This window comes from Spinacia oleracea, chromosome 6 (assembly GCF_020520425.1).
Source record: "Spinacia oleracea cultivar Varoflay chromosome 6, BTI_SOV_V1, whole genome shotgun sequence".
In the NCBI taxonomy this organism is placed as follows: Eukaryota; Viridiplantae; Streptophyta; class Magnoliopsida; order Caryophyllales; family Amaranthaceae; genus Spinacia; species Spinacia oleracea.
In genome coordinates, this window is record NC_079492.1 from 89,112,499 (window position 1) to 89,138,754 (window position 26,256).

General features: G+C 37.3%; 1 protein-coding gene across 1 annotated transcript; it reads left to right on the top strand.

Moving 5' to 3' along the window:
- The first annotated feature begins 204 nt into the window (after positions 1 to 204).
- LOC110796248 (anaphase-promoting complex subunit 5) lies at positions 205 to 26,256 on the top strand. Its single transcript, XM_056830858.1, has 20 exons — positions 205 to 681; positions 1,714 to 1,861; positions 1,988 to 2,109; positions 4,811 to 5,057; positions 11,789 to 11,960; positions 12,040 to 12,118; positions 12,273 to 12,358; positions 16,524 to 16,653; positions 16,738 to 16,770; positions 17,443 to 17,691; positions 19,807 to 19,884; positions 19,978 to 20,240; positions 20,635 to 20,694; positions 20,801 to 20,868; positions 21,082 to 21,187; positions 21,323 to 21,464; positions 23,103 to 23,201; positions 24,171 to 24,435; positions 25,217 to 25,284; positions 25,547 to 26,256. Exons 1-20 carry the CDS (start codon positions 508 to 510, stop codon positions 25,706 to 25,708), a joined length of 2,751 nt encoding a protein of 916 aa, XP_056686836.1. The 5' UTR covers positions 205 to 507; the 3' UTR covers positions 25,709 to 26,256.

Here is a 26,256-nt window from a genome sequence, read left to right on the forward strand (position 1 = left end):
AACGGAAAAAGAATCAAAACAAGACAAAATATAAAGAGAAAATAATAAAAAGCAAGAAGAAGGGTCGAAACTAGTCTAATTTTCAAAAAAATTAGACACTTCCGGTCTGAACGACCAAGAAAATTGAAGAGAAGAGAGAAAAAGGAAGGAGAGAGGAGCGGCTTAAAGTGCATTCTTGTTTTCTTTTTTATTCCCATAGAATTTAGTCGTGTCTTAGAAGAGGACATGTATGGTGCCTGGTAGCTGTAATTTTGGTTGTATTTTTTTTTCTCTTTTCTTTAGAATCAAAAAAAGAAAAATTTCTCGTCTTCGCATCTCCCCTAGAAACTAAAACTTGTTTTCAAACTTTAAGTGAAATTCCCAAGGTCGCGCCACTCTTTTCTAACCCTCCATTACCAACTGTTATTCAAGCTCTGGCAAGTCTAGGGCTTTCGAAACCTCAAATTCTCAATTTTCTGATAAAGCTAGAAATTCTGGATTTCCCCCTTTCTCTAAAAATACCAATCAATGGCGGGTATGCTGAAGCAGCTGCGAAATTCATTCACAGTAACGCCGCATAAGGTGTCAGTGTGTGTTCTTGTTCAAATCTATGCAACTCCTGGTCCATTCTTTCTTCCTGACCCTTTTTCTACTGTATCTCATCACAACTCTTTCGGCTTGTTTTTGGTTGCTTTGATTAAGGTACATTGCGTATGAAACTTTCAAATTTATTTACTTTTGTAATGATTATTTTTCCTAATTTCGGTTTAATATTTTGATTTGGGATGTTGTTAATTCATGTTTATTTGATTCCCATTGATTTGATCCGTCTTGGTGTGATGTTATTGTGGCTAAGTTATCCAAATTCGACTGCAATTAATTGGGTCCTAAGTTTTGTAATTTACTGATTGATGAAAGGGTAAATTGTTGTTAGTTTGAGGGGCAGCTTATTTGTATGATCTGGGATTGTTTAGATGAACTGAGGGTTTTCTTGTAAGTTTGTCTAGGATGGGATGAGTTAATCTTATTCTTGGGATGGCTCAAATTGATTGTTGAAAATGGTTACTTTGCTGTTAGATGTGACTGATTGCAGCTTCATTTGAATAGCCCCATAGTAAGAAGTACTAGAATAGAGAGTTGGAGAACTTAATGTTAGGAACAAATTATGATGGGTAATTGGGTATGCGCTTGAAAAGGTCATTGTACTTCTTAGTAGGCTTCAGGATTGATTTATATTTAGGTTCTTGGTCTTGTTTTATTTAATTCTTGTCCTTAAGCTTGCATTTTCATTTTTTTTTTTCCTATCTTAGAAGCTCCATCATTAGGGGTTCTTGGTTCTCATGTATGTATCATAGGTTTGTTTTTATACTTCTCCAGTTTTCCCTCAATTTGAATGGCAGCAAAATATTCTGTCTATTTTTCTTTCTCTTGGATTGGCCATATTTTATGTGTCTTTTGGTCCATTTTCACTGCTTGTGTAATCTTTCCCAATTTATCCCTCATTTTTTTTGCAAGGAAAGTTTATCTTTCAGTGGAAACTCATATACTTTCCATATTTCAGTCCTTTAATTTTTTATGCTCGCTCATTGTCCATTGCAATTTAATTTACTCTTTAACATTTTTGGTTGTGCAAGTTTTTTGTCAATTTTTTCTCTATTTATTTTTTAGCATACAGGCCATACACATGAATTATTAACCTGATTGTATTACTAATGGCGCTATAATTTTTTTAAGTCTTATGATAATATTTTGGAGCCAAAGCTAGATGAACTTATCTCTCGGCTGAAGAAAATTGGAGGCTTGCTTGATCAAAGATTAACTCACAGATTATCATCATTATCATCACCCGATGAGTTGTTTAATTTTTTCAGTGAATTGCAAGGTGAGTGCTTTCATTCTAGTAGCCTTTCCCTAGCATATTTATGTTTCATTTCTTAAGTCTGGTTAGATTGGTTCCATTTTGAATTATGAACGTTAAAATTATGTAATTTGATGTAATTATTTTTAGGAATCTTGGGGGGCCAAGACTCAAGTGTTCTAGAAGATGATCAAATTAGTCTGGACCCTAGCAGCAATCTTGGAATGTTTCTGCGTCGATGTATACTTACCTTCAATATACTATCTTTTGAGGTACAAACTGATCTTAATTGGCTGTCAAACTCGAGCAGCCAACACAAGAGTTTTTATTTCTTTTAATACATTACTTTAGCAAAACTGCTAAGAACAACCTTAGTATGGAACATATGCAGATATCAACTCCACACCTGATGCGTGCTATAAGAAATAGTTATGTCAGTTGCATGTAATGACATGTGTCCACCGCGAGTAGCGACTTTTGTTGGAAAACTGACTTGTTTAAAAAACAAAAAAATTAAACTTTTAAGCAATTAAGTTGTTTTTGATAATAAATGCTCCTTCCATCCTTAAATAACAAGCACATTTATGTGTTGAATTGACCCAAAATAAATTTCTATAATTAGTTTTTTAAACCCACAACTTGTCCATATTACCCTCAATGATAACCTTAAAGGGAATACTACCTTGTGGTATGATATATATGGAGTATGTAATACAACAACAACAACAACAAAGCCTTAGTCCCAAAATGATTTGGGGTCGGCTAACATGAATCGTCGTAGGAGATCGTCATTGTCACCAATCAAACAAAAAAGGAGCAAGAAGTAATAAGAAAAACAAGGAAGAGAAAGTGGAATTAATGAAAGTAAGATAAGAGAAAAATGTATATATTATAGAAGATATATTGTAAGAGATAATAAAAAATAAGTAAAGTTTAAAATAAATGAATAAGTAAAATAAGTATATTTCAAAATAGCATGTAAATTAAAAAATTAAAAGAATTTTAAAAATCAAATAAAAATAAGAATAAAAAATAAAATAAAAATAGAAAGAAGGAGTGTCGCGTATGCGGCATTCACTTGTGAGTGTCGCGTATGCGGCATTCGCTGCCGGTCCCAAGCCCGGATAAAGGAGGAGGGTGCGGTAGGTTGGTGGCTGCCAGCATTAAAACTAAGCCACATATCATGACATGAATCGACAATGGAATATGGAGTATGTAATAACTTCTATAAAAGAATAATTGTCATATTTTAACCCAATTCCGATAAAACGTGGCCTATTATTTAGGGACATTAGGAGTAGATCCCTTCCTCTACATCTTTAATCTTTTGCCTCTACTTTCCCCTCCCTTTCTCCGTACTTCGGTCCTTCCTCTTTTACCATGAAGCTTAATCCACTATTGGCATCCTCTGTCTTTTCCAATCGACTTCTTTGTTCTCAATGGAATCGCAACTCCATAAGTGGTCGTCACCACCACCAATTTTGTTTTCCTTCAAACATGAGCTTCATCTCTGGATCCTCTAAAGCAGAGAATAGAGGAACTATTGTTGAGGTTTGAGCTTTACAGGGATGCTTTTCAATGGTATCAGATGGGTTAAACCAATTCTTGTTGTGAACATTTGTAAGTGATATACAAGAAGATCTAGGATTTTAACTATAATGATGATGTTGAGGATGATAGTGATCACAAAGATGGTAATGAAGCTAACTTGGAAATGTCATATTGAACATACGTAAACTTTAAGATCATGGGTAATTGGAGAAGCCGAAGAAAAATAGAGGAGAAGCCATTGAAGGGTCTAGTAGAAGAGTAAGAAAGGAGGAAGTGAGATACTAAGGGGATGGAGGAAAAGAAGGATTAAAGAATAATGATAAGTTGAAATTAGTCATAGTTCTAATTTTTTAGTTACTATTTTAATTGTTATCGTTATTACTATTATTGAAGGTCGTGCCTTGGCGCGATGGTCAAGTGTCTACTTGTTATCTGGTAGGTCACTGGTTCGATCCCTTGGAGACAACCTCTTTATGAAAATAAGGGTGAAGTTGTGTACATGTGGACCTTCTACAGACCCTGCGTTATATAGCGGGAGCCTTGTGCACTGGGTATTACCTTTTTGTCGTTTTTACTATTATTATATCCGCAGACCTTGCCTAGCTTATGCGTTGTATATGACCTTTTTATTGTTATTACTATTATTATATACATGTTAGTTTCCATCTAAAAAAATCACAAAAAAATTATATATATATATATATATATATAGGGTGTGTGTGTGTGTGTTGGATTTTCTATAAATCTTTCTTGACCGATGAGCTCTGAGTCATTACTTATATATATGTGTGCGTGTGTGTGTGTGTATGTGTGTGTGTGTTGGATTTTCTATAAATCTTTCTTGACCGATGAGCTCTGAGTCATTACTTGTATCCAGCATAATAGTCGGTATAATTTAAAATATGCACCAAAGATTTGCTGCTACCTGCACACACATGATAATTTGGATCAATTTTTTATTACAACTTTCCTATATTATATCCTAATTTTTTTTTGTTTTTAGTACTCCGTTATATTATAAGGTAATGTATACCATACTGAAGAAAATTCTTACTTGTATATAATTGCAGATGCACTGCACTCCAAATCACCTTTTTTTTGTTTTTGCTGATTAGACATTAGAAAACCAACTTTTTGCCTTCTTTTTCATTGCTTGTGTTTCTCCCAGCGAATAAAACGCTCACTTCTCTTCCTCTTTGATCCACTGCTCTTCCCCTTTTCCATAGTCTCGACTCTTACATTTACTCTTTGTGCCTTTTGGTCGTAGAACTTTTACTGCTTTTAGTTTTCCTCTCTTCTGAGGCTATCTCTCTGTTAGCAACGTATCTTTATGCATTACTGAAGTGACCGGTGGCAATGTTTCTAAATAATGTGTCTTAATATATTTTCTTTCTATTGTGCATTTTTGTTCTGCTTATGCAGGGAGTTTGCCATCTGCTGTCAGATATAGAATCATATTGTAAAGTACTTACTGGTTCTCCATCTTTTGATTTGACTCGATTGGATGGTTGTAATGATGAATCAGAGCGATTAATGGAATACGAGAACATGGACCTTGATAATTTTGCTTGTCAAGAAATTAATGGTGAAGCTGGAACAAGTAAAAGAGCTGGTAAAGGAATGTCATTCCATCTACATGTGCCTAAAGTCCTTGATGAGCTGGTTGAAGGTATGTTCATTGGCTGCTTTCTAGTTAAGTTTGTAATTATGTAACTCATTTGAAGATGTAGACCCTGTTATTTTTGTTATTTTTGCTAGGGAGTAACTTTTTATATGAAGCTCCCTTTCCAACTCTGTTATTAAGGCTGTTAGGTGTTAAACCCAATAATTTGGCGAAGGATCGTGTCGAAGTTTGAGATCAAAGCCTAAGTCGGGTCATACCAGAAGTCAATGAACTGACAAAAGTTAGTTATGGAGAACTTGTTTGTTGGATGCTAATATATTACATAGTGTTGCACTTGGGAATTCATGATTCCATGTGGCAATCACATTATGCGTAACATTATGCATGTCATGCTATGTTACTCAGACACGACAAGGTGTCGGAGTATCTGACACCCCTATCCAAATTTTTATAGACACTTCGACATTGTCAAAGCAGTGTCTTGACTAGGTTTTTTGACACGGCTATCATATTAAGTGTCGGAAAAAAAATTGACACTTTTTATAATTAAAATAAATTAAATTTTTTCTTATAGTAAACATTAAAAATAAAATATAAAATATAATAGGATACTGTATATTTAATAGGCTAGGTGAAAATCTTTGTCTAGGGAAGGTGAAAGTCTTATCTAGGGAAGGTGAAAGTCTTATCTAGGGAAGGTGAATACAACAACAACAACAACAACAAAGCCTTAGTCCCAAAATGATTTGGGGTCGGCTAACATGAATCGTCGTAGGAGATCGTCATTGTCACCAATCAAACCAGAAAAGAGCAGGAAGTAAAAAGAAAAAAAACAAGAGAAAGTGAAATTAATGAAAGTAGGATAAGAGAAAATGTATATATATATAATAAAAGAAATATTGTAAGAGATAATAAAAATAAGTAAAATTTAAAATAAATGAATAAGTAAAATAAGTGCATTTCAAAATAGCATGTGAAATTAAAAAAATTGAAAGAATTTTAAAAATAAAATAAAAGTAAAACAAAAATAAAAATACAAATAAAGAGAATCAGAAACATTGAAGTTGTGTAAGTCAAATGAAGTCATCAATATATATTCTCTCCCTCCACTCTGTCCTATCCAACGCCATATTTTCCTCAATCCCAAGAAAGCTCATATCGTGCTCAATCACCTTCTTTCAAGTTTTCTTAGGTCTTCCCCTACCCCTTGCAATTCTATCCCTTTGCTACCCTTCTATCCTCCTAACCGGGGCATCATTTGATCTTCTGCTTACATGTCCAAACCATCTTAAACGATTTTCCATCATCTTAAACTCAATCGGTGCAACCCCTACTTTCTTCCTAATAATCTCATTCTTCAAACGATCCTTTCTTGTATGCCCACACATCCAACGTAACATGCGCATCTCCGCCAAATTCATCTTGTGCACGTGACAATGTTTCACTGCCCAGCATTCCGTGCCGTATAACAAAGCCGGTCGAATTGCCGTGCGGTAAAATTTTCCCTTCAATCTTTGGGGCATGCCTGAGTCACATAGGAACCCCGTGGCACCTTTCCACTTCAACCAACCTGCTTTGATTTTATGGGCCACATCGCCATCCAATTCTCCATCCTTTTGGATAATAGATCCTAAATAACGGAACATTTCAGAGCCTTGGACAATTTTCCAATCTAAGGTAATCGCCCCTGTCTCTCTATCTTGGACTCCACTAAAACTTACACTCCATATATTCCGTCTTGTTTCTACTCAGCCTAAAACCCCGAGATTCCAAAGTTTGTCTCCATAACTCCAATTTACTTTCCACTCCTTCTTTTGTTTCATCAATCAACACAATATCATCTGCAAACATCATGCACCAGGGTATACCATCTTGGATTGACCTCGTCAATTCGTCCGTGACTATAGCAAAAAGAAACGGGCTAAGTGCGGAACCTTGATGCACTCCGATCGTAATAGGGAATTCTTCGGTCTTACCAACACTAGTTCTCACACTCGTACTAACTCCCTCATACATGTCCTTGATGATATCAATATACTTCCTCGGAATTCCTTTCTTACTTAATGCCCACCAAAGAATTTCTCTTGGTACCTTATCATACGCCTTCTCCAAATCAATGAAAACCATATGTAAATCCTTCTTTTTACCCCGATAATTCTCCATTAGTTGCCTTATAAGATGAATGGCCTCCATAGTCGATCTCCAGGCATAAATCCAAACTGGTTCTCCGAAATTTTCACAGTTCTCCTCAATCTTTGCTCAATAATCCGCTCCCAAAGTTTCATAGTATGACTCATTAGTTTGATTCCTCGGTAGTTGGCACAATCCTGGACATCACCCTTATTCTTGTACAAGGGGATGATAGTACTTTTCCTCCACTCTAATGGCATCCTATTACTTCCCCAAATCTTGTTGAAAAGAGTTGTTAACCATACAACCCTTCTCTCTCCCAAACATCTCCAGACTTCGATAGGTATACCATCGGGCCCCACTGCCCTCCTGCGTCCCATCTTTTTCAGTGCCATTTCGACTTCTCTCTTTTGAATTTTTCGCATAAAGTCTAGGTTAACCATATCTCGAGGGATATCCGTATACCCAATATCGCGTCCTTGGTCCCCGTTGAACAAGTTATCAAAGTAGAACCTCCATCTATCCTTGATTTCCTTATCTCCCACCAAAACTTTTTGATCAACATCTTTCACACATTTAATCCTCTCGATGTCTCGCGTCTTTCTATCTCTCATTCGAGCAAGCCTATAGATGTCTTTCTCCCCTTCTTTTGTATCCAATCTTGCGTAAAGATCCTGATTCACCTTTGCTCTAGCCTCTCTTACGGCCTTCTTTGCTTCCCTTTTAGCCTCCTTGTACTTCTCGTAGTTCTCATCACTTCTACATTTTCCCAACTCTTTATAGCACTCTCGTTTGCTCTTTATAGCTTGTTGCACAACTTCGTTCCACCAGGATGTGTCCTTACTTGGTGGCATGATTCCTTTAGATTCCCCTAGGACCTCTTTCGCCACTCCCTTTATGGTGTGCTCCTTTCTTGTCCATAATGAATCTATATCCAAATCCATATCCCCGGCCCAAATACCTTCACTTGCCACCTTTTCCACGAATTTTAGTTGTTGCTCCCCTTGAAGTTTCCACCACTTGATCCTAGGCTCCACTAGTGGTCTTCTCCTCCTTATATAACTTCTACCTCGAAAATCAAGGACCACAAGCTTATGTTGGGTTGCTGTACTCTCACCCGGAATCACCTTACAATTGGTGTAGCACTGTCTCAAAGCATTCCTTACTAAAAAGAAGTCAATCTGACTCGTATTATCTCCATTCCTATAGGTTACTAGATGAGAGTCTCTTTTCTCAAACCAAGTGTTCATTATTCCCAAGTCATATGCCAATGCAAAATCCAAAATAGCGTTTCCCGCTTCATTCCGCTCCCCATACCCAAAACCACCATGAATGCCTTCAAATCCATCACGACTCGAGCCTACATGTCCGTTGAGATCCCCACCAATGATCAGTTTCTCACTTCTAGGGACACGTTGCACCACTTCTTCTAAATCCTCCCAAAATTCTTGTCTAGTTGAAGCATCTAGTCCTACTTGTGGTGCATAGACACTCACAATAGTTACAACTTCATCCCCTATCACAAGCTTAATACTCATAATTCGATCACTCTTTCGGGACACGTCCACTACATCATCAATATATTCTCGGTCAATAAGGATACCTACCCCATTCCTACCCCTAGTTTTTCCCGAATACCAAAGCTTATAACCCCATGGAGCTATTTCTCTTGCCTTGTTTCCAACCCACTTAGTCTCCTGCAAACATAATATGTTAATTCTCCTCCTTCTCATAACCTCTACTACTTCGACTAATCTCCCTGTCAAAGAACCAATGTTCCAAGTCCCAAACCGCATCCTACTACCCTTACCCTTACCCCTCCCCTTACCATGAAACCTTGGATAGTTAACACCACCCTTGGGTGGCGCGCCGCTTCCGGGCGACGGCCTAGCAACCCTTGCATATTTTCCACTACACCCGGGCCTAGGAAGTATAGCGCACCCTTGCATATTTGACACCACCCCCAGGTGTAGGGGTGGCGCGCCGCTTCTTGGCGACGACCTAGCAACCCTCACATATTTTTCACTACACCCGGGCTAAAGAGGTGTAGCGCGTCGCTGAGAAGGGGACGCCCCCACGATTTTGCATTGTCGATTCATGTCATGATATGTGACTTAGTTTTACGCTGACCGCCACCAACCTACCGCAACCCTCCTCCTTTATCCGGGCTTGGGACCGGCAGTGAATGCCGCATACGCGACACTCACAAGTAAGTGCCGCATAAGCGACACTCACAGGCCTATTAATACTGTATATTTAATAGGCTAGGTGAAAATCTTTGTCTAGGGAAGGTGAAAGTCTTATCTAGGGAAGGTGAATGATGTAAAAAAACAAAAACAAAATATAAACTAGCTGTCAAAAACTAAAAAACTAAAAACAGATTAAATGTAAGTTACTTTTTGTAAAGCACAGCCCTAGCAGCATGAAAAAAAAGAGAGGAGAGAGAAAGCATACCTAGCTGCATGAATCAAAAGAAAGAGGAGAGAGAAAAACAAGAAATCCTAAAGGATAGCAGCCGCATGAAAGAAAAGATAGAGGAGAGAGAAAAATAAGGTTAACTGTTCTGATTATCTCCTTCTCCATTGTCAATGGAGACACCGTAATGAAATCAGGTTAACTATTCTGATAACTATTCGATTCTCTCTTTCTCCTCCTTCTCAGATCTTGAATTGATTTTATTACTCTTTCTCTTCTCCTCTCGATGCCGACACCTGATTCCGGATCCTTTTCCGACATCGGTGTCGACACCTTCCCAGACACGTGTCGAGTGTCGTGTCGCAAGTCGTGTCATGTCGACACGCGACACCCACTTTTCACCGGAGTATCGGAGTAACATAGATGGCATGGCATCAAACACAAGTTTCCTTATCTTTTGGGATATTAGCTTAGTTTGACATTATTTGGTCTCCTAGTTTAGTAGGAATTGTAATTAAGAAAGTAGTAGCATTTTGGTATATATGTAACTCTAGAGTTATTTAGTCTCGGGAAGAAGTATAATAGATGTGAGTTTCTAGTTTAGCCTATAAGAGGGGGTTTAGGCCTAGAATCCTAGATAGCAAATATAAGGGGGAATACAATTGGCAAGACGAATCATGAAGGAGGTATTGTGTTATTTTTGGAGGAACTTACTAATACAATATTACTTTAGAGGAGAAAATCTATTTTACTCACAAACACTTGTCTCTTTTATTCTTGACATTTTCTATTTATTCTACATTGTATTTGCAGGGTACGTTCCAAATCTTTTGTGGCACGTGTTGGTTATAACAAAGGCAACTTAATTAACTAATGAAGTAATTGGTTTTCAATAATTTATATAGTACCCGTGAGGTTTTTAAAAATTTACCAAACTGAACCCTAATTTCGTTAAAAGAAAACTCTAACTATGCTATTATCCTCCTTTTTTCTCTCTTCTCTCCCTTTTCTTCCACCAAACCTTCCCTGGCAGCTACCCACCACCTTCACCAAAGTTACCCCGCTCATCATTTCAGCCTCATCCTCAAGAAATTCAGCTCTTTCTACTGCAATTTCACCGAACATTTCGAGAGCTTTTAAAGTTTTCTTTCCTTCTTAATTTTACCCACATTAATCACTGCTCAGCAACACCATCATCAACAAAACTCGGTATGACTGTTATCTGGTAAAAAAACTGTTAAGTAATCAAATAAATGCTCTACTTCTAAGATCATGATATGAGTTCATGCAGATGAACATAGAAATCTCTAGAGCTGCAAATATTGGTTCCTTCACTCCATGGCGGGTTTGCTTAGGTATCCTACATGAAGAAATTAACAACCTTTTATGGCGAGACAAAGCCTTGACTCTGTCCAAAACAAGGAAAAATACCCTCTTTGACTTCTAAAACATATAATTGCTGTCATTTACCATTTCTGTTTCAGTCGTTACATGGATCTGACTAAAACATAATCTGAAACAGACAGTTAAAGCTAAAAATATAGGAGCGTGTTTATAAAACACATAGCAACGTGATAAATCTACCTTTACACCCAATTTCTATTTCTTTACTAAGTTCTGTGTAAGCTACATAAGAGATGAAACAAACATTTGCGAAGGGATCCTCTTGCTTTTCCAAAGTTTCACTGCAGTGCTAGTTTCATTCTCCATTTCTTGATTTACTTGTTTGTGTTGCTACAGTACCACAATGATTTCTATGTTCTACCCAATCTCTGAGAAATATGTATATCGAGCTTTGCCTTTAACCTCCTTAATGGGATAAGAAAACGGTGATTATTCTTGGTCAGTAAATGCTGTGTTTTTTCCCTCAAAAAATATGCTGTGTTTTTTTCCCTCAAAAAATATGTTGTGTTTTAGGGTTAGTTTACTTTACTTTTCCCAGCAATCCAACAAGTGCATTTTTCTTTGTCTCTACCCGCCTTCCGAAATCATTTCTCAGTTATGTTCTGAGCCCCAAGTCCTTTTAAATAATTTCAAATATTTGATTATGCAGTAAGTCGCACTAGCAAGTCTGAGTTATTGATTTATCGTAGAAGTTTTAACTTGTTGCCTAGTTGCTTCTGTTGGATGTTTTCTTACATCAGCTAATTTGAAGGGAGGGATTTTGAATTGAAGTGAACAATAAATAAATAAAATGGTGACTTAGAAAGTGCATGTTGATTTAAGTGCAGGTGTTGAGGTTTCCTCGGCCCTAAAACATGGTGCTAAAGCCAGAGAATCAAGTCCCTTTATGCTCCCAGATATTGATGTATTGGATACACTTGACGAGAATGCTGGTATATTTTTGCGTTCAAATTGGCAAGTTCATGGATACTTGCTTCAGCAAGCTGATGAGATTGAAAAGTATGCAATTTTAAATGTTTCATTACTTTTTGATTAATTTATGTTGTTTCCTTAGACCTGAAAGGTATGCATGTTCCAGGCATGGAAGTTCTTTTCCCTTGAATACTCTTGAATCTATTCTGAAACAACTCCAGAAATTGGCGCCTGAGTTACATCGTGTAAGTTCCTATAAATTGCTCTCTTCCTTATGTTCATGCATTACATGATAAAGGGGACGGAAATATTTTGTAATATTTTTTCGTCTTCTATAACTCTGTAAGTTGTATAATGAAGAACGGATTCCAGACTAATAGTTTCCTTTTCCCTACACAGGTTCATTTTTTGCGCTACTTGAATATGTTGCATCATGATGATTATTCTGGTGCTTTGGAGAATCTCCATCGTTATTTTGATCATAGGTGAGCACTCAAAGGCCTTTTGGGCTTTACTTTGTTTTGTTAAGAATTTTATTCTTGAGCCTCTTTGTTGGCTTTCTTTGTGAGGATTGCTATGTTTCCTTGCCACATCGCTGATTGGCTGATCTGTTATGTGTGTATATATATTATCCGCGAGCGGTCTAATTTAAAGGAGAATGCTTTGGGAGTCAAATGTTGTTTATTTTAATGATTGTAGTTATTAGTGCTTCCGCAGTTATGTTTGATGGAGGCTTAATTATTACTTGGTGGCTTATGTTCAGTGTTAGGCGCGCCTAGGCTCTGAGGCGCAAGGCGATTGGAGCCAACGTCTTTTATTGTCTAGGCGAGGCGATTTCGACGAGGCGCACCTAAGGCGCAAAAATGCGCAATTTGAGGCGCACCTACCAAGGCACACACCATTTTTTCACTTTTTTTTTTTCAAACTTTTTATTAGGGCGCCTCACTTCAATGAGACGCACCGAGGCGCGCCTAAGGCGCTGGGAACTCCAAATCGCCTTGTTGCGCCTTGAGCCTTTTTATACATTGCTTATGTTACAAGTTGTTAATGTTGTTAGTCGTATTTCTCTTCATAATCCACACTTGTTAATGTTCTGTAACAGAAACAAGCTACAAATTAAGGTTGTTAGCCACACTTTAATGTCATGCACTCAGGATGTGGTGCTAGTTGTTTCTGGTACATAAAATTAACAAGTGTGGCACTAATGTTTGAATTGTAGGTCATATAAGTTATATTTGTGCAAGGTTTATAGTATTTATTGTAATCAGAATGCTTTCTTGTGGAAAGCTAAACAACAATGTATATTAGTACTTCTAATATACATTTATTGAGAACAGGTGAATGTTGCTATGAAAATCTAGGACCCTAAAGGAAGGAGATGAAAGAAAATAAAATAGTAAAGCTTCAAAATGTTTATAGATATTCAGACAATCATAACAATTGGTTTATTGTTGGAAGTAAAGCTTAAAAAAAACTTCGCCTGATGGGAACACGCAGAGTCGTCGACTGGGCGCGACCCGACGAATATATTTGGCTATTTTGCAGTTGCACTCGCGTCCAACCGGACACTCTCACTCAACCAAGCGAGTTAAAGGATTTTTGGTCAACTGCATTTGGCCCGACCAGGTGGAAGCCAAAAGTAGTGTTTTGTTCTTTTTTCTTTGGTTCCTTGTGATTCCTTTTATAACAACCTCTTTAAATATGTTTTAAGAGACTTAATATTCTGATTTGAGTTGATTGGTTGATGTTTCTCTTGATTAAAGAGGTTATTAAACTCTTCAGGTATTTAACACTCTTGAGTCACTTGACTTTCTTGGGCTGTTTTGATTCTTTCACTAAATCCAATATATACTCACTTTTCTGGCTTTGTAAATCCTTTCTTTACTTTCTATTCTTTTTTTTGGGCATTAGTTTTTGTGACTCCATCTCACACCCAATAGTACCATCGTGTGCTGAGAGTTGTGTTAACCTTAGGGGACGAATCAGTAAAGACAATTGAGCACTTTAGTTGCACTGTTTTTAATTTGAAGGCAATAGTTTCATTACCACGGTGCAACAATTTGTATAAGATATTTCTAACTTATTGTTGTACATTGTAGCCTTGAAAACCTATGTATACAACAATTTGAAAACAAAATTATGTAATTTTTTGGCTAATCCTATGTTGAACATGACCCTTCCCAAACTTTCTAAGTTGGAGCCTCTTAATGGAAAAAACTACACAAGGTGGTCACAAAATCTTTTGATCTTTTGGAGAAACTTGAGATAGATTATGTGCTCTATGAGGACGTGATTGAAGCAATTGAGGAAATTAAGACAATTTCCCCATATGCCTCTCTCGCCGCGGATGATTTCAAGAAGGCGTCTGAAACATTGACAAGGAAGGAGAGACAACAAACTAGTTCCAGCTCACATTCTCCATCATGTAAATAGTATCTTTTTTGATCTCTTCATCTTCAATACATCAATCAAGTCAATTTGAGACACCTTAAACTCTTAAAGTATGAAGTCGATGACGCTGGTAAGAAGTGTGTCGTTGGTAAGTGGATTAATTTCAAGATGACGAGTGACAAATCCATCATGGATCAGTCCATGCTTATAAGAACATTGTGACCGTCATCTTGGGTGAAGGAATGAAGATGTGCGAAACCCTTCAAGCCAAGGCGCTCATAAGGAAATTCCCACCATCCTGGAATGACTATCACAACCATTTGAAGCACAAGAAGAAGGAAATGAACCTTCAAGAGCTCATTGGCCATATGGGGAGCGAAGAGCCTAACCGCCTCAAGGATAAGTTTAAATCTCTATCTTTGAATTCTTCTAAAGCTAACTTGGTTGAGTATAGTGCCTCTATGAACTTGGATAAGACACCTTATGAACTTTGGAAGTGATATAGACTAAACATTAGTATTTTGAAAGTGTGCGTGCTTAGTAAATGTTGCATTTGATGTAGACTATTTGAGTGAAATTGATGTTTCTTTATTTTTCTTAGAACAAGACCCAAAGACTTATAGTGAAGCTATGAAATCCATAGATGTCATTTTTTGGAAAGAGGCTAATCAATGTGAATTAGATTTTATCATGTCTAATCATATTTAAAACTTATTTGATTTGCCTAAGGAGTCTGGGGCTAGGTGCTCTAGCTAAGCATTTGTGAATCCACCGTTGTAATTTATTTGGAGGTTGAGTTTGTTTAAACACTTAATGAATCATAAGAGTTGTTTAGTGCTACTATTGAGAAGCACAAGGGATTAACCTATGTGGTTGTAAAGACTAGCCATCTTTTATGGAAACTTTTCCGGTTTCCTACAACTTCCATAAGAATTAACGTAGACGCATGGCTTTATAATATGCGCACACTTTGCGGAGTTCACTCGATCTTTGGAGTAAGGTATGTGTTGTGGGAGAGGGGGAGTGTGACTTAAATCTTAGAGTCTCAAGGTTAGTCCACTCTTGGGTTTGTAAGCCAAGTTCCACTCACTAAGCTTTTGGTTTCAATTAGTTAGATGTAGCACCGAATGTTATGTATTCAGCTCCTCTTATGCCCAAAATTTTCTCTCCTTTCATTTTTTCTTTTCCTAATCTTTAGAGGGGATTTTTGGAAGTATAGTTTAAGAAAAACTTCGCCCGGTCCCTCCAGGGGGAATCGCCCGGCCGTGTGCGACTACAAAGCAAAACTAAGCAAAACTTGTAGGTTAATGTTAATTCTCCCTACCTGGCAGCCTCACCGTACCGGGCAAATGTACTTGGTTATTTTGCTCTTGCTCTCGCGACGATCGGGTGGTCTCGCTCTACTCGGTGAATTAAAGATTTTTGTCCGTGCATTCGCGCCCGACCGGACGGTGGCCAAACGTCGTGTTTTGTCCGTTCTACTTTGCTTCCTTGTGATTCCTTTTGTAACGACCTTTTTTTATTACGGTTTAAGAGACTTAATTATTTCGATTATGTTGACTTGATTGGTTGATGTTCTTCTTGATTAAAGAGGTTATTAAACTCTTCATGATCATACTTAAATCTATTGATGATGGTCATTGAACTCTCTCGAGTCTTTTCGCTTCCTTGGCTATTTTGATTCCTCCACTAAATCCTATATATATACTCACTTTTCTGGCTTTGTAAACATACCATTGTTATCTCTTTTCTCTCCTTTCTTTTGGGCGTAAGTTTTAGAGACTCCATCTCACACTCAATAGTGCCATTGTGTGTTGATAGTCGTGTTAACCTTAGAGAACGAATTGGTGAAGACAATCAACACCCAGGTTGCACCAAATCTGGTTTTTAAGACGGTGGTTCATAACAACGGCGCAACAATTTCCGTAAAATTATTCAACTTTTTGTTTTACATTTTAGCCTTGAAACCTATTTATACAACATCTACAATTTTAAAGGATTGAAAAAAGGGGAAAGCGATCTTCTTTCAAATATGAGATTATGAGGGCTTATAGTCTTGCCAATATCTAGGAGGCTCCTTCTGCAACCCCTAGTTGCGTAAGAGGAAGGTTAGTATATCTTGGAGTTTGTGCTTAAGTTGTGTTATATGTTTATCTTGTCTCTATTCTCCCGGTAGCTGTAATATTTTGCTAGTATTTTAAAGTGAAATTTCTGGAGTTTTGTACGAGTGAGCTGACAGGTTAAGTATGGGAACTAAAGTGCAGGGATGGAGGGTTTTGATCTTTGTTCGTCTTCGACTGATAGCAACTGCTTCGGGAAATATGAAATTGCTTTGTTATGTTGCGGAATGATGCACGTCCACTTTGGCCATCCTAAATTAGCTCTAGAAGTATGTACTCAAACATATTTTTAATTAGCATTGTGTCATTTGAAGATCTGTTTGTTTACATGTTTTTTATGGGTAATGTTTCAGGCTTTAACAGAAGCAGTCCGCGCTTCTCAACAGGTAAAGTGGAACTTCTCCATACTTACATGTTGTCTTTGAAAATTTTATAGCTTTCTAACACAATACACAATACAAGATGCCTGTAAAACTATAGCGCCTTTGTAATATCGTTTCCTTATCTGACCCAAAACACTGGTAGGTCACTTGGGCATGCTCCAATTCTGTATTCAAGATAACGAAACTCTATTACTAAAGAAGAGGAAATTAACCTGTGGGAGGACTGACATCCAGAAACTAAGTAGACACTTAAACTGTAAACATAGTTCTCTTTGCATCTATGAAAGATATTCCAAAAGTACGCATGTGGACTATACTATATAATTTTTCTCTTTCCCAAAAGCATGTGGAAGATTTTACCACTTTTCTCCAACCAAATCATACTAGTGAAAAACACTGATTGCGAGACCTGTTGCCCCGTATTAAATCCATAGAAGAAGTTTGTAAATGCTCCAAATTGGTTGGAAGACCTTCTCAACATTCAGAATGGAGGAGGTAATAGCTTGTTTCTCTAGTAAACCCACTCTCAGTTTTGAGCATATCATGTAACTCAATACAATGAGGACAAATCTCTTTCCTTAACTGCAGGCGGTCAAGCCTGTTAGCCTGTCACCAATCTCACAGTATTGTTCTTATATTTTTCATTGAACTAACAACCTTTTTGTTTTGTTGCAGCACAGCAATGATGCATGTCTTGCTTATACTTTAACAGTTATATGCAACCTGCTGTCTCAATTTGGTATAACAAGCGCCTCAAGAATACTTGGATCATCATACTCACCTATGACCAGCATTGGTTCTTCTTTAACCATCCATCAACAGTTATATGTGCTACTAAGAAGAGCTCTTGCTAGATCAGAAGATCTAAAGCTGACACCATTAGTGTCTGCAAACCATCTAGCAATGGCTAAATTTGACCTGGTGGTAAGAATTTTGAATAATTTGTATTAATTGTAATATTTTGTGCCATTTCCAACTACCTTTTCTGGATGATCCCCACCCACCCCCCCAAATTTTTTTTTTTTTTTTACTGTATTTGTTGTCCTCTCAAGCAAAACATATTTGCATTGCCCTAAAGATATACTCCTGCTCCAAATTATATAAAGTTTTAGTCAATTTCTTTCCATAATATTCGTCATTCCATAATCTCAATGCAACAGTACATGTCCACTATGTTATGAATATAAGATTCTAGGTTATTTGAAATAGGAATGCAACACGAAATATGTTATTTGACTGAGCAGATACTGTTTAAACTAACTAAGAAGTTCTAACCATGGTATAAAAACTCGCCCGAGTTAACTAGGTTTTGGAGGCTGGCGATACGAGATATCCCCAGTTGTAAAGGTGTTTTTAAAAATGGCGAGATCTCGGCCGGTTCAACCGATCCGAACGAATTTTGTCCGCATTAAACGTTATTAGCCTCACATCAACTCGATTTTCAGCCGAATTCCCCATGTTTACGACAAAAGGAAAGGGGAAAAGGAAAGAAATGGAGAAACTCCACTGAAATAGAGTAGAGAACTCCATTTTTAGATCTAAAACAAGAGAGGAGAGAGAAAGTATACAAAGGAATAAGGAACTCATTTAATTATGTCACGTGTACGGTTTAGGGGAGGGGGAGTAGGGTAGGTAGTGAGTGGGGCTGACATGGGGCTTCTTTTTCATATTTGTTCCTACGCGACAACCGCGACACGGTCCGCGACTAACGCATTATTTCCGTTACCGAGACTCCGCGACCGATCCCGCGACCGTGACCAATACCGCATTTTTTTATCTATGCTTCTAACTGATTGTTAATATTTCATCTATGTGATAATGGCTTAGTTGACAATTTTTTTTTACTTAGGTACTATCTTCTTTCATACGTTTTCTTGATTTATATATTGTTTACCATAGTACTCACTACTCAGCGGAATTTAAACAGAAGATACCAGATACATATGAGATGAAATTTTTCTTAAAATGACCAAAATCTCGGAGTTCCAACTTCCAAATTCCAATGCCATATATGAAGGCAGCCCATGCTGAGATACATAACAAGAATGTGTTAGGGATAGTGAGTTGGTGACATAGTGTATCAACTATCACGGGGAAGAAAGTGGGTATGCTCACTTGCTGAGAAAGAAAGAATACAAGAATGGTACTGTGTGAAGTTAGATTGAGCTCTTTTCATCTGATTTTTATACCTGTTGCAGTTGGCATGGACCTTGTTACCCTTTTGTCACTGTGTGTGAGCTGTGCTGCAGATTCTTTGAGGTGCATGAGAGGTTCACCTATGTTTGCTATATAATGTTTTCAAATTCCCTGGTCCTTATAGAAAAGATCCTGAAAGCTTCAAGGATCTATATTAGGTGGTTGTTGTACCCTTGAGCTATAATCATGCAAGGTTTGTTCAGATCCATATTTTGTACACAGTTGGTCAACCCCTTTTGTCTAATGGATTTTGGTTGTCAAGTGTTAAAATGTATTTTATTTTTTTAAATCAATCCAATCTCCGAAGTAGATAATAGCTATGCTGGAGGTCTCATGATTTTGAAAGAAATGTTGATGTGTCTTCCTGAGTTGCCTCAAATGCGAAGATGTATTGTAGTCTTTTCTTCCTACACTTATTTTTCCCACATCACTCTTTAACTACCGTTAAAAAGTTGTGATAGGTTTAGATGGGAAACTGTAGATGGTAAATGGAAAGCTGGTTTTAAGTAAACTTGATAGAAACTCTTAATTTTAGGTCCTTTTGTGATCCAAACTATAAGTAGTTTGATTAGATTGACTTCATTTAGGTCCTTCCATACTCTATTATGTAGCCTAGTATTTTTCAAATTGACGTTGTAGGATTTTTGTCCATTACCATAGTCCTAGTTTTATGGAACATCTAGTAAAGCCTCACCCTCTCTGGCTCATTAATATCTGTTTCGAGTTGTCAAAGATGAAAACTTTCTTTGTGATGGAATTGAAGCTTTTAACGTTGTAAACTTGTAAATACATGTATCATATTGCAAATTTACCTTGGTTCTGTACTTTGTGATGTATGAGCAGCATGTCCAAAGACCTATGCTATCTTTTGGTCCCAAAGCATCTGTTAGCCTTAGAACACGCCCCGCTGATGTTTGCCAGGTATCATGCTAAGTTTCCATAACTTATGCTTTCAAGGATTCTCTATGGTACCACAGATTTCTTGACAGTTTCCCCTCATGCGATTATCTGCAGGAACTGAGGTTAAGCTCTCATGTTGTCAGTGAATTTAATGATGAAGATCCTGCAGTGTCTCGTGACGGTGATTTTGCTACTGCATGGCTTAAGAATCCGCTTAAGCCAATGGGTCCTCTAGTGATAAACTCAGAAAATGGATCAGGAAATGATTGTGATGCATTTGAATTTTGTGCGCAACAGAGCTCAGTACCTAAGTCTGTGCTGCAACAACTTGGTTCTTCGTTTTTACTTCGCACTACAGCATGGGAGATGTATGGCAGGTGTGGGTTAATGATATCTCACTACTCTGTGATCTTGTGTGTGTTTATTTTTCCTTTCTTTTTGTTGGGTCTTTCCCCAAATCTCAAATACTTTTTGGGATCAGATAATTCATTTTAAGCGTTTTTTATGATTTCATGACTGTTTTTGTGTCCCGACTCCTGAGAGGTATGATGAGTTGGTAAGTTTAGGAATCTTATATGAGTTGCATATTTCTAAAAAGTGTTTTGATGCTATACTATCCTGGTGGAATTCTTCCATTATAGCTTTCTGCATATGCGTCTTTGAAAGAATTGAGAGATTTTTCTTTGTCACAATCTGATTCAGTCAGAAAATAGTTTCCAAATTGACTTTATTGACCTATCTGTCATCTGCTTTTACAACTTTTGCAATCAGCAACTCGCTTGCCAGGATAAATGCTCTTGTTTACGCCACTTGCTTTGCTGATGCTTCAAGGTAATCAATTTATCTTTCTCTGTACATGATTAATACTAATTTCATATATACATATTTTATAAAGCTGTTTTGTTGTTTATTGTCGATATCCTATGGACTGCTTCAGCTTGGATAATCTTGCCTTAGCTTGTGTGAAGCTTGTCCAGCATCTTGCTGCTTATAAAGGCTACAAAGGTGAGGTTACATTTGACTAGCTCTTCAGTTAAATATTTAGAAAATCCTATTGGTTGTAGTATACATGTGCTGTCTTTCATATATCTTCTGATTCCGAGGATCAATTTTAGTTCTCATATTTGGCCTAACTGTGTTAATGTGGTAATCAAAATACATTTTCCAAATGGAAAAGTCGAGTGAAGCTTATAACTTGTGGTATACGTTTTCATGCAGAAGCATATGTTGCATTCAGAATAGTTGAGGAGAAGTTCCATGTTATCTCAAAATCACGAGTCTCGATATTGAAGCTTCAGCTTCTTCACGAACTTGCCTTGCATAGGTATGTCTTCTTTGGGATTAGGGGCATAAGGGTCCATGTGAAGTGATAGATAAATTTAAAATTTAATTAATCTTAAATATTGCAAATAGAGCTGATGATTTGGCTAGTCTCACTTTTATTGGGACCCTTATACAGAGGATGTTTGAAGCTTGCTCAGCAACTCTGTGATGAACTTGGTGCTTTGGCTTCACCTGTGACTGGAGTTGATGTAGATCTAAAGACTGAAGCAAGTCTTCGTCGAGCTCGAACATTTCTAGCTGCAAACCAGTTTAGCCAGGTCTTTATCCTTTTCTTGCCATCAAGTAGGCTTTATGTTGTTTTTTTAAAAATTTTTAATTGGTAACTTATGCCTTGATCTATGTCTAAACACGCTATTTTAAGTGTCCATGGTGTGACCAATCCACTCACATAGAACTTATCACTATTGGTGTTTATTGGTTACTCCTTTTGAGTTTTTGTGAAATATCACTTTGGACTTTGGAGCAGAGATGTCGAAATGGCAGACGCAAACGTTGTTCAAAATTCTAGCATCACGTGTAGTAGTCGATGGAATTGACATCGCTGATAGAGATTATAAAACTAAGTTTCATTTTACTAAAAATTTAGTATAGACATACCCAATTATCACTTGGTGCTTTGGTTCCCACGAAGTAATAATGCTTCGTCTAAGTAAAAATTATGTTGGTAGTAGTAGTCCAACTTAAAAGAATAAAGATCTATCTTTCCTTTTTCTCTATTCTCTCTCATCTTTTAGGGTTTCAGTTTTCTTTGCCGCTTAGGCCGGAAATAGACTATCTCCGACCATTTTTCTTGTTTTTTCATTGTTTTTTCTTTATGTTTTGTCTTGTTTTGGCTTCTTTTTTTCAGTTGATTTGTTCCCAATTTATTCTTGGGAAGTTCCCAATTTATTTGGGTTTTTCCTAGTGTTTTCTAGGTTCTTGATTCTCATCCATGGATGAGAATTTTTAGGGTTTCAATAATTGGGAAGGAGATTTGGATTCATACAGGTTTAGGGTTTATCATCAACTCGTCGATCAGAACAATTCGTGCGCAGATTGCGAATTGCTCTACTTGGAAAGATGCGAAAACATCGAAAATCACTGCTCGCGTTAAGCTAGAAGCAGTGGAGCGCGAGATGTGCTTTAGGATGCAGAATAGTAATTGTTTTGATTGTAATAGTTATGTATTTTCTTTGAATCTGTGGTATGCAGATCTATTTTATCATTGTAGATGCCGTATGACTGATATTAATGAAATTGTTCTTCCCCGTCAAAAAAAAAAAGTAAGAATTATGTTGATGCTTTAATATGAATGGATGTGAAGGAAGCAAGTGCTTCTGTAACTGCAAGGTCTTTAAGGTAGATCACTTTGAGTTGATGGCTTTTCTTGCGCATATATTTCTGAATCTATCGTGGGAAGACCGGCAGAGTGGTGTTGATAGTGGCTGCTTTGTGGGGTTTCTTGGTATCTCTCTCGCAGTTTACCAATATTACTGCTCTTAAAGAATGGATGTGGACAATTCAGTATTTTAGTAGGACAACGAAATCCTTCTGGTCATTTGTTTGGCACACCTCCCTCTGATCCACAACGGAGAACTAAATTTCGTATATCTTGAAAATTACGTGTTTGTTTGATTGGAGTTGTGGTCTTACACATCAGGCCACTTTACAGTTATGTACTTCAAAATTCACTACTTGCATTAGCAGCTTGTTAATATGAGCAGTGGAGAGAAAGGGAGAAGAGGGAGAGTATGAGATTAATTTTCTCTTGTGTGGATAATTAGGATGGGGAAGGGGAGGGATTAATTTTCCGTCCTTAAGTGAACTGATCCATTAAATGTTGAAAAAAAAAATGCAAGCCTAATAAATGTTTCTATTGTTGCTCAATCTAAGATTAGATGTCATGTTTGGTGCAGGCTGCAGAGGTTGCACATTCTCTCTTTTGCACATGCTACAAGTTCAATTTGCAAGTTGAAAACGCAACAGTTCTACTATTGCTTGCCGAAATCCACAAGGTACTAAATATCTTTTGAAGCTTATCATTTTGTTCCTGTATTTATCACATAGAACAGTACTGTATGTTTATTTGATGTTGTCCTGTGTGGTCAGCATTACCTATGCTGTTGGGCTTTTGGACCCCCCTCCCCGCCCCTCCCTGAGACTCTATGCGTAGCCATCAGATAGAGCCATGTAGGTGTGCTCTTGGACCTTCGCTGTTAAGAGTGTCCCTTCCCCTCTTAAAGTAACATCCCCGTCACCAGTTGAAATAAGAAGAATAAGGTAAGCACAATAGATGATGCTAATTGAAGCTTTCTGATGGAGCCCTGGTGATAAATGTATTTCGGAAGGTTGTTCTTTAGAGCTTACTCTGAGTTTATTAATAGAGCATATTGGATCTTTTGGTATATTAGTGATGGACATGATCTTAGGCGAGGAAGGTGGATTTGCAGTTGTCTCTTCTACTTGTGTTTTTTTTTTGGGTGTTGGTTAATGGGTATCTTCAGATTTTAGGTTAGGTGATTCCTCTCTCATGTTTTATCACTTTGGTGGACTGGTGGTTGATCAATTAGTTTCATGAATGGTTTCCATGTAGTTTGGGCAGAGGTGATGGTGTCTCAATTGTAGCTTACCAATGATGTTTTTCCTTTCTTGTGGAATGTTCACGATAAGTTAAAGAATCTGTAAATTCTTTAAGTGTTTTGAGTTACTCTTGGTTCTTAAGTTTAGTTTATCTAAAGTTTGGTTTCACCAATATTAATGTATCTAGGACAAGTTTTCTTATTTGATGGGAGTGTAACTATCTAAGTTTGGTATCACCAATATTTCGTTTTTGAGCTACTCTTGGGTCTTAGGAATAATTTAGTTAAGTTAGGTATCACATTATCACCCCTGTTTTATCTCCCTTTTCTGCTCTAATGGATATTTTCTCATCTGAAAGTAGGGAAAACTAATTGAAGCTTTATAAACATTAAACACTTTCACAGAAATCAGGAAATGCCACCCTTGGTCTCCCATATGCATTGGCAAGTATATTGTTTTGCCAGTCTTTCAACTTGGACCTTCTTAAAGCTTCTGCTACCCTCACACTTGCTGAGCTATGGCTCTCGTTTGGACCAAGTGAAGCACAGAGAGCATTGTCGCTCCTTCATGGAACTTTCCCCATGGTTCTTGGACATGGAGGTTTGGAGCTCCGTGCACGCGCACACATTATAGAAGCTAAATGTCATCTCTCGGATGCAAGTTATTCAGGTATTTCCCTTCTCTCTATTCATTCTTGTTTGTCTTCTTGTTAAGATACTTAAACTCTTGTGAAGACTGCACGGTAGGGGAAACAAGTGCATGAATTACATAAAGAATCTTCTACATATAATATAAGCACTAGTTGATGTCAGTATCCAGCTGGTAGTTCCAACTTCAAAGGTGGTTTAGCTGAATGGAGTAAACTATGCTTTCCACTTTTCCCTCTTAATGTTTAGGTAACAGATTGGAGACTGTTTATGGAATTTCTGGCCATCATTATTTTCCTTATCTGAAGGACGCATTTAGACTTCAGACATCATTCCAACAGAAAGCATATGCATGTTAATGGCTGATTAAGAACAGAGGGTGTCTAGAAAGAGAATACTCTTGTTTGAAATCAGTGATGGTGGTTTGAGCTAGCTGGCTGTTTTAGTTTGTAATGGTAGTTCTGGATAACTGATTTGTAGGAAATTGCTAGCCTCAGTCCTCAAAGAGTTGAAATGAATAATGTAGAATGAAAAATGATTTGTTTTGCCAGTTAACTTATAACAAACTGACTAAATCATAAGAACCATTTGTTTCCTAGGTTATGTTGCTATCTGTTACGTTGATTGTCATTGAGATGATTTGTATTACTGTTATGATGTATACTAGAAATCATATATAAGTAAGATTTTACATCAATCGAATATTATTTTGTCCTTTCTGCTCTTCTAGTACTTTTGACAACTGTGCTGTTTAACCTGTCATTAGCTGGTTTGCTAATTTTGGTTTTTGGATTTCTTTCTAGTGTGTGAAGCACCAGATGCAGTACTCAACCCTTTAAAGGATGCCTGTGAAGAGCTTGAACTTTTGAAGGTGAGTTTTTACATTTCGTTCTCTCACTACTTTGAAGCATATCACTGGCCAGTGCCCACCACCAGATTGTGGTGCTTCCAATTTTATCCGTATGCATTCTATTGAAATGTGAAGTTTGTACTTTTCTATCCTCCATGCATTAGATGGAAAAGAATGTGTATGTCGTGATAAAGTATTAAATTCATATTATTTTGGAAAACCTAAGAGACTGTATTTCTGAAGTGCACAGATGACTTGGATATATGTTGGTTGTATTGTGCAGTATCACGAGTTGGCTGCGGAGGCTTACTATCTGATAGCTACGGTATATGACAAATTGGGCAACTTACAAGAGAGGGAGATAGCTGCGACATCCTTCAAGGACCATATTGCTGCTTTAAAGAATCCTCAAGATTTGGAGGATGATATTTGGAACACTTTGTAGACAAAGCACAAACACGATAAATGCATGAGTGGTTACTTGTATCTCCTCCGGCCTCCATTTGTATATTACAGAAGCAACATCCCATCCCATCCCATCCCATCCCATCCCATCCCCACTTGTTACTTACAGTTAGTTGCCTTTATGTTGAAATGGGGAAGCAAAGAGGTTTCGAATTATTACCCTACTGGGTTTCGTTTAGACCTTGATATTGAAGGTAGCTTTAGACAGAAAGCATGCTGCTTAGTTTAGAAGTTGATTTATAGCTTGAATGAAACAGCTAGGTCTTGTACATGATTTGATCGTTTAAAGTAGCTCCACAATGTCAATGGCCGAGTGTCCAGGGTCATGGTGGACATGATTAGTTTTTGCAGAAGATTCATGTAACTGCAGTGCTATCTAAACCATCAAAACACCTCAAATTCCAGTTCCGGACTGTTTTCTCTATTCTACTGAAAAACCCAATAAAACTGTCTTAGGAATGGTAAGTCTTTGTAAAATTAGAAGCTTAAAGCTATATGATATGTATGTACCTAATGTTGTTTTGATTA

Bases quoted from the DNA above. Each gene is read 5' to 3' on its own strand.
- LOC110796248 (XM_056830858.1), top strand. From the start codon at position 508: ATGGCGGGTATGCTGAAGCAGCTGCGAAATTCATTCACAGTAACGCCG. The intron at 12,359-16,523 runs GTGAGCACTCAA...TGGGAACTAAAG, and splicing joins CATCGTTATTTTGATCATAG to TGCAGGGATGGAGGGTTTTG. The intron at 21,188-21,322 runs GTATGTCTTCTT...ACCCTTATACAG, and splicing joins CACGAACTTGCCTTGCATAG to AGGATGTTTGAAGCTTGCTC.